The sequence below is a fragment of the Zingiber officinale genome, chromosome 4B, assembly GCF_018446385.1.
Source record: "Zingiber officinale cultivar Zhangliang chromosome 4B, Zo_v1.1, whole genome shotgun sequence".
NCBI lineage: Eukaryota > Viridiplantae > Streptophyta > Magnoliopsida > Zingiberales > Zingiberaceae > Zingiber > Zingiber officinale.
The window spans coordinates 89,803,420-89,818,199 of NC_055993.1; the positions used below are offsets into that span (position 1 = coordinate 89,803,420).

General features: G+C 38.7%; 1 protein-coding gene across 1 annotated transcript; it reads right to left on the bottom strand.

Moving 5' to 3' along the window:
• Positions 1 to 10,114: 10,114 nt before the first annotated feature.
• LOC121977711 (ent-kaur-16-ene synthase, chloroplastic-like) lies at positions 10,115 to 14,095 on the bottom strand. The gene is made up of 14 exons (XM_042530154.1): positions 13,954 to 14,095; positions 13,708 to 13,760; positions 13,334 to 13,619; positions 13,081 to 13,261; positions 12,624 to 12,838; positions 12,409 to 12,529; positions 12,236 to 12,333; positions 11,937 to 12,154; positions 11,718 to 11,830; positions 11,523 to 11,621; positions 11,216 to 11,431; positions 10,979 to 11,120; positions 10,631 to 10,876; positions 10,115 to 10,537 (listed from the first exon to the last, which is right to left on the bottom strand). Exons 1-14 carry the CDS (start codon positions 14,006 to 14,008, stop codon positions 10,229 to 10,231), a joined length of 2,352 nt encoding a protein of 783 aa, XP_042386088.1. The 5' UTR covers positions 14,009 to 14,095; the 3' UTR covers positions 10,115 to 10,228.
• Between the last annotated feature and the right edge of the window lie 685 nt (positions 14,096 to 14,780).

Sequence of the window (14,780 nt, forward strand, 5' to 3'; positions counted from 1 at the left end):
ATTAACTGCGTGGTTGTGACAGCCAGAGGCTGAATATCTTTATAAACTGCGTGGTGTTTGTTTTTATTTTTGTTATCATTCCAGCTGCCTGTGGTTGAAGTATATGTGATATGTAGAAAGTTTCATATTGTCCGCCGGCCGAAATTTCTTCGGACAGAGACTCCTCTGGGGCGTGACAATTTAGTGGTATCAGAGCAGGTATACGATACTTGCTGTGTGTTCTGGATTTTTACGATCTTTGTTTTCGTATTATGGATACTTAGAATAATCTGATATCAGTTTATTGGGTATCAGCACGCCAAAGTTTGGCGATATTTATTTGATTTCCGTGTGTTGGATTTTCGGGATTTATCTGATACCAATTCATTGGTATCAGAGCAGGGTGTGATACCTGCGTTTGGTATTTTGGACATTTTTATACTAGCCCTAGTTGTGAGACAGATTAGTCTGGGCAGTTATTTTCGGTTGCACGGATTTGTCCGTTTCGATTATGTTATGGACTTCCGTTTTGGATTTATATGGATTTCCGGTGTTTGTTTTTCTCGTACGGAATTCCGAGGTCAATTTTGGGGGCTGGACAGCGATGGAACATCTCCAGACGGCATATAGGTATGATGTTTAATTTGATAGTTATGACATGTATTAGCACTTTATCTTTAGTACTTGTCTGGATGTTGTAGCACATATTATATGTGATGGGTTATCCATTGAGCATGATTGACCTTAATAGATATCAAGGATTATTATCTCTAGTGATTTTCTTATCATAGCATCAGTAGTTTTATCTTCTGTTACTACTAGTAGGAGATGGAGGCACATATCAGTCTCTGCTATTGTTAGTTGGGTAGTGGATGACACTTACCTATTCCTGTTGACTTAGTCAGTTGAGTTTTTATACTCATATCTTTTGGATATTAGGGTACCCGATACGATGAAATTGTTTATTGGGGAGTTACCATGTTTGATCATTGTTGAGAATGGTTTGAGGTTGAGGGATATTGTGAGATCAGATATTTTGATGTGTTGATTTCTAATGATTTAAGAGAGTAAATGTTATGTGGTTGTTGATGATCTTTTAGTGGATAACTATTTTGATGATCTTTTATTTGGGTTGTCATTGATGGTGATATAGTGAGTATCCTGTATGGTGTTCACAGGTTGATGTTAATAATTGGTGATCAGATTATAAATTGGAAGCTAGAGAGTTTATGTGCCTATGAGATTTTTGATTTTAATAAATCTGGTTAATTGTGGTTAGTTAACAGGATGATAAAATTGATATTTGTTTCATCTGATATTAAACTATGTGGATAAATAATGATTTGATGTTTTGAATGCTAACTTACCCTCATGGAGAGTAGAGACTTATTCATCTGATATTAGTGGGCTGATATTTTTGAGGATAAAAAAAAATGAGGGTGTCTTGATGATATTGAATTCTAGCTTTTTCTTTTGGGTCGTACACATTTATTCATATGATATTATGTGGATTGACATTCTCTAGTTTGAGATGATGTATTAGTGTTGAATTGACCCATGAACTGATTTAGTTATTTGATAATGTAGTATACCATTTGATCGTGGTTTGATATACCTTAGTTGCTTGTGGAGGATTAAGGTATTCTTGATTAGTTAGTAGATGAATGATTTAGTTTTGTTGGTTGATCAGTAGAGGATTGTCATACTCTATTCTTAGAGGTTTGAACCTTTAGGTTATTTGTGCTTAGTTATGTATTTAGAGCACATTTGAGTACATGCTTTGTACTGACGTGGAAAGGACGGATTCAGCCGTATATCATTGTCGGCTTGGATAGGTTATAGAGGATCGATGTATTCTATTCCATGAAAACTTTGACCATGGACTGTATATATCTGGTGGGATAACTTGGAGGGTGCATTGGGATATATGACCCCGCTGATGTAAGGAAGTGTAGAGCTAATTGCTTAACACTTATGGGATACACTCGTTACTAGTGTATACTGGGAGAGTACATTTGGATTTGTGATGATAAAATTCTTCCCATTTGATATAGTCTTGGTAGGGTATGACATTGACTTGCAATGTTATACCACGGCTGTGTATATTTTTCTTGTCCGATACTAGTTCCTTTGAACTTAGAGCAGGGTTGTTACTGGATGATTAGGCTGCTTTATTTTTGGGTTGCCTTTGATTGATGTATTCATGCTTGATACATATGCATGAATTTTGTTTAGATATACCGGTAACCCATGAGTGTTGGTAGCATAAGGTTGGTCTCTTTGATTGAGCTGGTATGCTGATTTTGCATGTCTATATTGCACGTATATGACGATTGTTATGTGTTGTAGGAGTCCTGGGTAGACTGTCCATTTGCAAGTAGTATATGTATCCATGTTCTGATATGATTGAAGGTTCCTTGTGGATCATAGATATGTAGTTGGGTGTATGTATCCGGAGGTATTATTGAAGATATCTTGTTGATTAAATCCGAGATGTAGTATAAGTACATCGGTGGTGTTTTGGATGGAGGCATTTTGTCGATTTAATCTGAGTTGTGATATGTACATATGTGTTTGGTGTGGTATATGAGGTATCTTTTTGATTATGTTTGATATGTGAGTGCACCTGGGTTTAGTATGTTTTATTGGAAGCATATGTCGGTTATATGATATGTTATGTGAGTGCTGTTTGAGGTGTATTGTTGATTTTACCGATGTTGATTTTGCACACGTGTTCGATATGTATTGTTGGATGTATCATACTGAATATACCTGAGATGTGAGTATGTTTGGTGTATAATAATTGGAGGATTTTGTTGATCATACATATGTTGTGTGAGCATGTGTGCTAGGTGTATACATTGGTAGCAGTATGATGATTTTACTTATGCTGAATGCAGGATGTGGAGTGTCTGCATTATGTCATTGTTGGACTTACCCATCAACTAATTCTCCTATCAGTGGATGACCCACTAGGATGCTGATAGAGTTGATGATGGATTTGATTAGTTTACTAGGTTGTTATAGCCTAGGTTAACCACAGTGATTTGTGGTAGAGAGATCTTGTACAACCTCTAGCTGGATAGTTAGGTGCCTTGGGACACTTATGTATTGTTTTGTGGTGGAGCTTTGCTCCCACATATTACGGATTGCTAGTAGTGGAGCATAGCTCCTATATTTATTGCAGATATCTATTTCAGATTATTTGTGGTAGAGCGTTGCTTCCACATATGTGGTGTTTCCTGTGATGGAGCGTTGCTCTCACACTGGAGGATTTATTCTTTGATGATTTATGTTATGGATGATCAGATTTTTGACTTATTATCAGAGATCTTATGGATAGGAATGTCTGTGATACGGACATTTTGTGTCTTAGGTTTTGCCATATAGGCTTACAGTGCCTTAGATGTATTTAGTGACTTGATGATCCTGGTATGTCGAGGATGTTTGGATCAGATTCCATTGTCTTTGTAGACGATGATGTGATCTATTACGAATCAGCGGTATGTCACGCATTTCATCTTTGCATAGTTCTAGAGATGTTACAATGGAAACGTCTAGATGTGAAGATCAGTATGCATATTTTGATTGTCTTCTGTGAGATGTTTGAGACACGGTCACCAGTAGGAGTATACCGTGGTTCCACAGGAGATCGAGGTTGTTGCCATTGGAAGTAGACGGAGTCTATAGAAGAGGCTCGCAACTTCCTTAGTTTGGCTCGATATTTCCGGAGATATGTTGAGGGTTTCTCTTGGATATCTATGTCACTGACACGCCTGACCTGGAAAGGCGTGAAGTTCACTTGGACTGAGGATGACAAGACCAGCTTTAAGGAGCTGAAGCGGAGACTAGTGTCGGCTCCATTTTGGTTTTACCTTCTGGAGAGGACGGATATGTCCTCTACACCAACGCATTTATTCAGGATTTGAGCGCTGTTCTGATGCAGCACGATATGGTAGTCTCTTTATCCTTCTCGTCGGTTGAAGGAGCATAAGAAGATCTACCCTGTACATGATCTGAAGTTAGCCACTATTATTTTTGCCCCGAAGATTTGGCGGCATTACCTGTACGATATTACATTGAGATTTTCACTGACCATCAGAGTCTCAAATATCGGTTCACTTAGAAGGAACTTAATCTCCGACAGAAGAGATGGTTGGAGTTTCTGAAAGATTATGATTTGTACCATTAGCTATCACCGGGGAAAAGCTAATGTGGTTGTCGATGCACTTAGCTAGAAGTCTAGAGGGACTTTAGTTTGCCACCGAGTAGTGGTAACAAACTTGATTCGGGGTTTCTCCGAGTTAGACCTTGAGGAGCAGGGATAGACCGAGTAGGGTAGTCTTGTTACCATAGTTGCTCAGTCGTTAATCAGGACGAGAATCCGAGAGGCCTAGTTGTTGGGACCTCATAGAGCTCAACGTGAGGCAAAGTGGTCCATACTATCGGACAGAAGATGTTAGAGGCATATGACTGCTAGAAGAGTTACGCTGACCGGAGTGGGAGACTCTTAGAGTTCTCCATTTGTGACCAGGTATTTTTGCGAGTTTCACCCAAGAAAGGGGTGAAGAGATTGACCTCAGAGGTAAGCTAGCTCTGTGATACATTGGACCTTTCTAGATCTTAGAAAGGATTGGAGCAGTAGCTCACTAGTTGGTAGTATCGCCGTCCTTGATTGGCGTGCACGATGTATTCCACGTATTCATGCTGATGAGATACGTGCCCGACCCGATGCATGTGCTGACAGATATTCCAGTTCCAGTTCAGCCTGACATTACTTATGAGGAGGTTCCGGTACGGATTCTCGACCGGAAAGAGCGTCAGTTGCGGAACAAGACTATCCGGCTGGTTAAAGTCGGATGGCAGCATCATTCGGATGAGGAAGTTACTTGGGAGCTCGAGGACACGATCCGAGCTCGATATCCCCATCTTTTCACTTGAGGTGTGTGATTTAATTCACCGTTCAGCATTTATAATCGTTACCAGTTATTAGTACTTGCTGATGGTAGATATTAAAATTTGGGGACCAAATTTTTATTAGTGGGGGAGAATGTAAAATATCGGAAATAGGCGAATATTAATAAGGGAATTTTTCGGAATTTTTGGAAATTTTTTCGGGAATTTTTCGGAGCTCGTATGGACGAGTTAACGGGAATGAAAACGGGGCCCGGGGAAAAGCCTGTTTAGGCGACCCATTTAAGCGAGGAAATGTTTATTTTATATTTCCTTTTTCTTTTTCCTTTATTTTTCCTTTTCCTCTCCGTTTCTTTTTCTCTCCCGTGCGTGCCCGACACTGCCTTCTCCCGTGCCCTAAACGGCGCCGAGTGGTTCCCCTCTCCTTCTTTTACTTCTTCTTCCGATTCCTCTCTTTTCATTTCTTCCTCTTCTCCCTCATGCGAATCCCTGTGCTCCTCGCTACAGCCGACGATCGCCAGCCGCACGACAGTGCCGACGCCGTGATCTTCTTGGCCGATTCGTCTCCGCCGGCCACCAGATCTCGGTCCCTTTTCCGATTTGCCGCCGTTATGCCCTAGCCGTTGTGTCTCGGCCGCGTTTTTTTTTCCACCTGACAGCGCCGGCGACGCACGAGGCCTTCCTTTGGTCGTTGAGCAGAGCCGCTCCTTCTCTACCCTAGCGCCGGTGCCACCGCCGGCTGCCAGATGCCCGACGCCGCACCTCTGCACAACCGCCACTTGAGGCCGTGCCACTGTGTACTGATCGCCACGGTTCCTCTGCCCTAGGCCGAGCCTTCTTCCCGGTCGAAGCTAGCACAGCGATGTCAGTCGATTACCGACACTGAGTGAGACATAGCTGTTGGACACCACCATCTGGATCACAAGAAGGGTAGGTTGTGCCATTGATCACTACTCTTCTTCTTTGCATGATGATCGGTCATTGTGTTCCTTAGGTTGTGCTGCTTTGGTGGATCTGGAAATTTGGGTGTTGTGGGCTGCTCTTTGGTTCAGCAGCCACTCCTTTTGGCAGTGGACCAGTGATCACGACTGTGATTTTGAGGTAAGGTGTATTAATTTGGAATTTCTTAATGTGATTAGGAATTCGGATACGTATTGTAGTTAGATGATCATGTGGAGATTAATTCTTGTGGGAAGAATGATGGTCATATAATTAGGGTTTTGCCCTAATTTAGGATTAGAGATTTTATTTAGCTATTTGGAAGAGTTGTAGCTAAATAAAATATATTTCTATTTGTGACACAGGACATTGACGCGAGACAAGTATCTCGGAGTCGGAATTGGACCTTTCTATTTTCGGAGGCGGGTACTTTGACTTATGTCTTTTGATATGCATGATAATATGTTTAACATATAACAGTAATTGTGTTACCTGTTTATTTCGGTTGGTCACTACATGATTAGTACATGTTGTTTGTTTATTTATTCTGCACTACATATTATCTACCTGATCACATATGCCTTAGGTAGTGACCTAACCACATGCTCTGTTATATTCTGGATCTAGGGTTTATTTGATACCCTCTTCGATTTGTGTGCCTTCTATTTGATACGTCTTCTTGTGGTACACACTTTGTATCTATTTATATGGATCATGCCATGTTATTCATGAGATTGCCATGTTCAGTATCATGCATCATGATTGCATGCTGTGCGATTGTCGGCTCTACTTTGGTTGAGCTCATCGCCAGTTACATGTACTGCACACATCACCCATGGATTTGTATATCTGGCTGGTGTGTGGCGGTTCTGCTGTTTGGCTCCGTTGGTCAGGCGACTCAGCGTGGCAGTTCCGCTCTGTTTGGCTCCGTTGGCATTTAGGGTAGCAGCGTGGTAGCCGGCAGATGGTGGACTTTGATTGGCTCCGTTGGTCAGGAGACTCAGCGTGGTAGCCGGCAGAGATATCCTCCCCGTCATCGTGTACCGGGAGATGAGAGCATTGAGCTCCCCCATTTATGATTTGGGGTCACAGGACAGGAGTACTCCGACAGCATCCCGTTTACTCTGTCATTGCACAGGAGCATTGATTTCAGAGTATGGGGTTGACATATGCATTTATTGCATTTTTATTTGTTTGTGATTGCTGCACTTATATGCTGCATTTGTTTGGATGCATTGATTGATATGCATACAGGATTATGACTCACTCGGTCTGACGACCTGTTACCTTTATACTTTGATCCGGTCAGTACAGTTATCTTCTGATTTCATTTCAGTTGCATTTATCCTCCTCATATTCAGGAGACTGTACACATGATTAGTGTTGTCTGTTATTTGTTTTATTATGCATATCAGTTGTACCTGTTGAGCTCCATTGTTGATATTTTCAGGTTGAGGCTGTCCGGAGCAGTTCCAGTCGCTGGCCCCCCATCTGCACGTAGAGCTAGTTCTCTACTAGGTTGTTATTTGCTTTATTTTGATTTTTCTTCCATCAGACTATGTTTTAGTTTTGTTTTGGATTTTATTTATGGATATTGTACGGATTGTTACCGTTTGATGGTCTTTTGGATGGTTTGGTTTTTATTCTACTATATGCCTGCCTGGACGGCAGAAGAGGTGAGTTCGTTGGATTTGAGCTTTACGAGTGTAGTGGAGTAGGGTGGATTTCGAGTCAGAGTCCTACTATTATTGATTACTATTATTAACTGCGTGGTTGTGACAGCCAGAGGCTGAATATCTTTATAAACTGCGTGGTGTTTGTTTTTATTTTTGTTATCATTCCAGCCGCCTGTGGTTGAAGTATATGTGATATGTAGAAAGTTTCATATTGTCCGCCGTACAGGGGAGATGCTGCCGAAATTTCTTCGGACAGAGACTCCTCTGGGGCGTGACACTGGTGGTGCTTCGAGGCTCTCTCAGGTCGCCTATTTCCCAGGATACAACAGCAAAACCAGTACGCAACCAAGCACTGGTTGTTCGTGACGAACTGAGAATGCACCTGAGTACTATCACGAGTAGTTCAACCGGATGGATGCATGGCTGAGAGAGTTTTGTGGGAGAATATGGGTGGACAGAGGTTCACTTCTTGCTATTTCTCTCGCTTTCTCTTTCACTTATCTTCCTCTACTCTCTATCCTTTGCTCAAGATCCAGCCTCCTTATATAGGAGTTCTCACTTTGCCTGCAATGAATGACCAAATTATGATCATTTAATGCTGGATTTAATGTCACAATTAATGAACTTAATATCTTCATTAATGTTAAGATGTTATGGAATCATTATTAATAGATTTAATGTCGCCATTAATGCCGAGACGTTACAAAGTCACCATTAATGAGTTTAATATCGCTATTGATGTTGAGACGTTACGAAATCACCATTAATTTCATATTAATGCTTCCGTTATCCTCTTAAGCAGGTAGCAAAAAGAGATTCGGTGGTAAAATGTTGATTTATTTACTTGGGCAAATCTTGCCTCGACCGGTCTGACATTTAATGTGCGCAGGTCGTGTTCGCACACGAGTCAACCTTGGTTCAGTACAATCCAAGTCCTGAATTTGCACCCACCCCTACGCACCCACACGTGAAAGAGTGTCTCCCCATGCATATGTTTACAACATCAATACATGTGGCATAATTTAAATAAACAATACAGCCAAGAGACTTCTAATATGAGACTAACTAGGGGTGTCAAAAATGAACCCGACCCGACGACCCAACCCGAGTCGACCCGAAAAAAATCAGGTTCGGGTTGGGCATTTTCGGGTTCGGGTCGGGTTTGGGTTGGAGGGTTGGAGAGTAAAAAAGTTTCGGGTTGGGTCGAGTCGGGTTCGGGTTGACCCGGGTTGACTTAAATATAGGGTTTTGTGGGTTTTTTGGGGGTTAAATCAAATTTTATTTTAAAAATTTAGATGTTTTTATGTATATTAATATCATGTTTGTATGATAATGATGGAGTATTGAGATAAAAGTGAAGAATTTAGCGAAAATAGCTCAAAAAAGTCGTTTTGAATAGGATTTTCGGGTTATATGGGTCGAGTTCGGGTTGATCGAGTTGGTCGGGTTCGGGTTCGGGTTGAGGTGTTTTGGGTTGAACTCGGGTTCAGGTCGGGTTAAAAAAATAAAAAAAAACTCAACCCGACCCAATCCGACTCGATCCACTCGAATTGACACCCCTAAGACTAACAATCTATACATAATAGAGTCTTTTCGTTTCAACCTCTTTATTCCATTTACATTTTCAACACTTTCATGCTCTACATGTTCCACATTGAACCAAATAGGAACCTTTAGAGCATAATCCACCTGAACAAAACTCAATGTTCAGACATGATTTTTCTCTGTAAGTAACAACTTTTTATCATCAAAAGGCGATCAACCATTTACCTCTTGTAATCCCAACTGGTGTTCAGGATTTCTGTTGGTGGTTAATATTTCTTTCAGAAACATTCCTAACCAGGAGTCTAATTTGTCTAAAACATTCTCGTTGGGACATGTTTTGATTTGTGATACCTTGTACAATTCCAAAACAGTCTTCACATCCTTTAGATATCCTTGCAATGTATTATTAAAATAGTCCTCATCACCGAGGCGACTTAACCAATCTACACCAAATCAAACCAACTTCACAGTCACCAATAGGTATCGTACATTTGATTCGATATTGGCATATACCAATCACCTAAAGATACATCATATCCATTCAATCGAAGAAGGCTAAAAGCCATGGTACATGACATGCCTACATCTGTACAGACGGAATCCTCTGGATCATTGCGATCCAGAGGATGGATCACAAAAGATAATTGGATCCATTCAAAAGGATCAATGCATAAAATGGTTCATTCTCTAGATCGTAAAATACGATCAAAAGGATCTGCCCTTAGTATTAGTATTAAATGTCTTATATTTATTGCATAACTGGAGTGAGAGTATTAAATGTCTTACATTTATTGCATAACTGGAGTGAGCACTCTTAAAATGATCATCTTAGATGAAAACAAACTGTAACAAATGGACTTTAATAAAAATTCACATTTAAGTCAATTTAATAAAAACATTCGGGTCAATCAAACTTCTGCACATGAAGAACTTTCTATATTTATGCACCCAAAAAATATGAGACTTTGACAACAACACAGACAAAATTCAAATTGGATAATTTGGATGAAAACATCAGTACTTTTATCGAATAATAAGAGTACATTGCTTGGAATAATAAGTGTTTCGAACATCAGTACTCCATCGGAATCTAAATGATTAATTTTTGGAAGATGAACCATCTCTCAATTCAATCTCGTGAGACAGTGAGGTTGTCCTTTTTCTCCTCGCCACTGTTATATCAGCTTGGCTTTTATGGGTTCGTGAATGACTGCGTTGACAGCGCTCGCCATCTCTGTCGGCGACGTAAACCCGTCGTTGTTCATGTAGAAGAGGTGAACTATTTTGCACATCTTCCAGAACAGATCCTTGCAGGGCCTGGGGATGACACTCCCATCTTGTTGCACCACCATTCTCAAGAGCTCGGTCCTGACAGACTCTATTTCCCGTTGCATCTCCTGCTTCACATCTTCTTCAGATATGGAACAGTGTCTGTGGAGAATGCGTAGCGATACACCATTCAGCTTCCCTTCTTTACCTTCTCTCTGCGGGATACAAATTTTCTCATACAAGTAAAAGAAAAACGAATGATAAGAACTAGAAACAAATTTTTAAGGATAATATAATGCTTCCCTTACTTGAAAACCTTGGATGTCATTGAAGAGACGCCCACATGTGCTTACTAGTCGGAACAAATTCTCGTATTCTGTATGCCTAACAGCACTTTCCGGGAGTTCCGGTCCAACAAAATAGAGTGCTGGGAGAATAATTGGTCCTAGAGCAAAGGACACAAACCCATTCTTCATGTACTCATCCCATGAAGGAACTTTCTTGGTTAGCAGCCAGTCAGCTTCTTGCATCATGGACTTCATCAACCTAAGCCACTAATGATGCAATAATTCGTCACAATCTTGATTGTGCTAAAAAAATAAAAGAAGGAAATGTGAAAAAAAGAAAGAATGAATTTTTTTTTTTTCAAATCTTACTATCTCAACTAAATGGTGGGTGACAGTTCGTTTCTGCAATGCTGATGCCTTGGCCCCAAGCTCATTGATAGTATTGAACAGAGCAGAAAAAATGATGTTAACTTGTTCAGAATGCGTCTCTTTTTCCCAATTTGCATCCCACCTATTAATTATTATCAATAGCAAAAGGAAATTTAGCTTGTGAACCTTTTAGAGAACAATATAATAAAAGATCAAATAATAAGAAACAGCACAAACTTCTCAACCAACGAAATAAGATCGTGAAGCTCCTCTCTAGATCCTCCAATGTCGAAGAAGTCATCGACCACAGTTGTGAGGATACTGTTTTTGGCCCAAGATATGCGGGCGTCACTCATTTGACGAGAGAAAAGTGTTGCAGCAGCAGAAAAATAGCAATAAGTCTGCTTTTGACGGGCAAATTCCAATTGATCTAGTTTGTTATCTTTCACCCAACTGTTAAATTCAAGAAATATGATCATTGAATTAGAAAAAAAAAGGAGGGTTAAACTATCTAGTCATATACACAATAGAATAGTGAAAATACTGGTCAAGCATTTGGAGTTCTTCTTGATATGTACGCTGAGAAGTTCGGAAGCAATCCAATGCCAATCTCACTAGATGGTTATCCTTTATGCTATAACGCCTATTTATAGGTTCAAAAAAAAAAAAATCAGTAGCATAATGCAGAAAGCTAAAGTAATCATTTTTGCCTTTACCATACTTCATTTTCAAATCTTACTCATAAGAAGTTTTGAGTATTTGTAAGTTGTCAAGAGTGAAGTTCTCAATGGTATTTTTATGCTCTAAACGTTCCAAACTGAACCAAATCGGAAACTTCAGATCATAATCCACCTAAAACAGAAAAGACTATTCAGAAAATAAATTCCAAATCTATGTAATCAACTTCAAGCTTTGCAAATATCAACTTTGTATCAACATAAGGTGATCAACTATTTACCTCTTGTAAACCCATCTGGTGTTGGGGATTTCGGTTGGTGGTTAATGCTTCTTTCAGAAACATTCTTGACCAGGAGGCTAATTTGTCTAAACCTTGCTCGTAGGGAAATATTTTGATCTGTGATGCCTTGTACAATTCTAGTACAGTGTTCACATCCTTCAGATATCCTTGCAATGTATTGTTAAAATAGTGCTCATCACCGAGCTGACTTAAGCAATCTAAACCAAATCAAACCAACATCACAGTCACCAATAAGTATCATACATTTGATTCGATATCAACATAGATATAACAATCACCTGAAGATACATCGTATCCATTCAATCGAAGAAGGCGAAAAGCCATGGCACATGTGGCTACATCTGAATATATTTCTTCCTCCTCGAGCAACCAGCTTCTGCATATGTTAGAAGGAAACTTTGTTTTAGAAAAATCACAATTATTTGGAAGAATTAAATATTTAACAGTGCACCTATATGTTTTATCCAAGATGCTCTTTATCTCATGTCTGAAGTGCTCGGCTATTCCCAATTTTTCAATACTGTCAATCAGATGAAGATGTGTATGCACATCCACAGGATATAATGTAGGAACTGTGAAGAACAACGAGAAGATTTAATGTAATAAATATGTAAAAGTTAGTAAACCCACTTTCATCTTTCATAGGATATGAGAATATTCAATCACCTGAACTGTCAAACTTCAATAGAAGAGAATGCAAGTATTCATGTGCCTTAGAATCATAATGATGCATCATTGCAGCAGCAGTTGTTGCAGGTGAATTAAACAATGATCCATTTTTTCGTTGATATTTCATAGTTTTCTTCCAGTCATGTGCATTCCCTAATCCTTCGGCAACATATGCTAAGTAGATTTCTCTTGTGTTGCAACTTCCTTGTTCTCTTACATGTTACAAATAAGTCTGTTTCAGTAATCTCAAAGAACATTTAATAAAACATAATCTGGTACTCTAATTGTTTTTTAGCTACCATCATTTATGATGCAATTGATGCTATTAGAGATTAGAGGACTATGAAAAACTGGTTGAACCATCATGCACAACATTTGTATATAAGAAATTACAAACAGAAAATACGAACAATTTCTGTCCTAAACTACAACTTAGTCTAAGTACAATTCCAACCTGAGTAGTTCCGCATTTCGTCGGCCAAGCATGTTACCTATCTCATGATGTTCTATAGGAACATCTAAACCAATGTTGATGGCATATTCAAGCATGCCTGAAAATATAATATCGAAGCCAATAGGTGACTGCAAGTGCTCATCCAAAATGGATGAAGAATTACTCCCAATAAAGTTCAGACCTGCAGTAACAACATGACTAATTATTTAACACAGATCACTCAAATGCTATAACATTGTTTATTATCACATACCCTTCCTGACTTGTTCCTGACCAACTTTCCAGCGTTCCAGGGCAATTATACAAGCTAATGTCGAAGACAAGTAGTCTTTAATAAGAAAGGGTTGGAAATGATTAAGTCCCCATGATCCATCAGAATGTTGATGTTTTATTATCCAATCAAGGCATTGTGGAAAGCATGGTTGGTTAGGAGAAGTTGGAGAAGGAACCATAGCTACCCATGCAGTGTCATAAGATGAAGTTGAAAGTTGGATCTTCTGCAATTGCATACTGATTCTTTCAATTGATCCGCCCTGGCACTACAATAAATTTGAAACTTATTTGAAACATACTACAAAGATTACCATCATATTTAGATGATAAATATGAACAAAATTGCCACTTCACCATATATATTTTGCTGCCACTTCTATGCATCTTGTGTCCTAGATCAACAAGTGCTGCACCAATTAGCAGGAATACAAGGATTATATGAGAGAATTTTGTTAGAACATCCATCCTCTTATTGGTGTGAAAGATTTTCACTGATTTTCTATTAACGATAGATTTTCACAGTGTATAAGGAGCAAATGAAGAAGAAGAATATGAAAAACAGTTTGTAAGTAAGCCTTGTCTATTGAGCATTGAACTTACTGCATTTGGGAGTAACAGCTATGACAGAATGCATGATCTGCAATGATGGATTCATTGGAGAATCTGTATATATCTGCACACCTTAAGTAGATAGTAATGAACTATGTGTATCTCCTACTTTCAAGGCCTCATTGAAAGGAGGAGAAATAGTTTAATTGCATTTCCAAAGAATCTATATATGCTCTTTATAGAACTTACCCCATTAATTTAGGAGCAATAGTTAATTATGACCAAAAAAAAAAATAATGTTTGTCAATCCACGTGTTCTCTAGGAAGTCAGTGAATATTTTGAGGATGGCGATGCATAGATTGAGATGGATATTGGAGCTGAGATTAATGTTTGTCAAATTTTATTTTTTAAAAATAAATATTAAAAGAATGTCTCAGTCTAACTTTATTTTATTTTCAAAACATTCTTTTTTTATTTAAATGGCTTAATACTTTTATAATAATCATGATCAAAATACCTCCACCCGTGATTAAATTCTTTTCAACATTTGGATCAATCCACATATTATCTAGGAAGTCACTTGAATAATGTTAGCTTAGGATGGTGATGGATTGAGAATTGAGATGGATGTTAATTGGAGCTGAGACTAATATTTGTCAAATTTTATTTTTTAAAATAAATATTAAAAAAAATGCCTCATTATTCTTTTCTTTTCAAAATATTCTTTTTTTTTTATTTAAATGACTTAATACTTTTAATCTTGTTCAAATGTTCAAAATAACTCCACGTTAGGGGTGAAAGTCTCTTTTAATACAACAAAAATATCTAAGTTTTAAAAATATATTTTATTTTAATAAAAATAATTAAAAATTTAAAT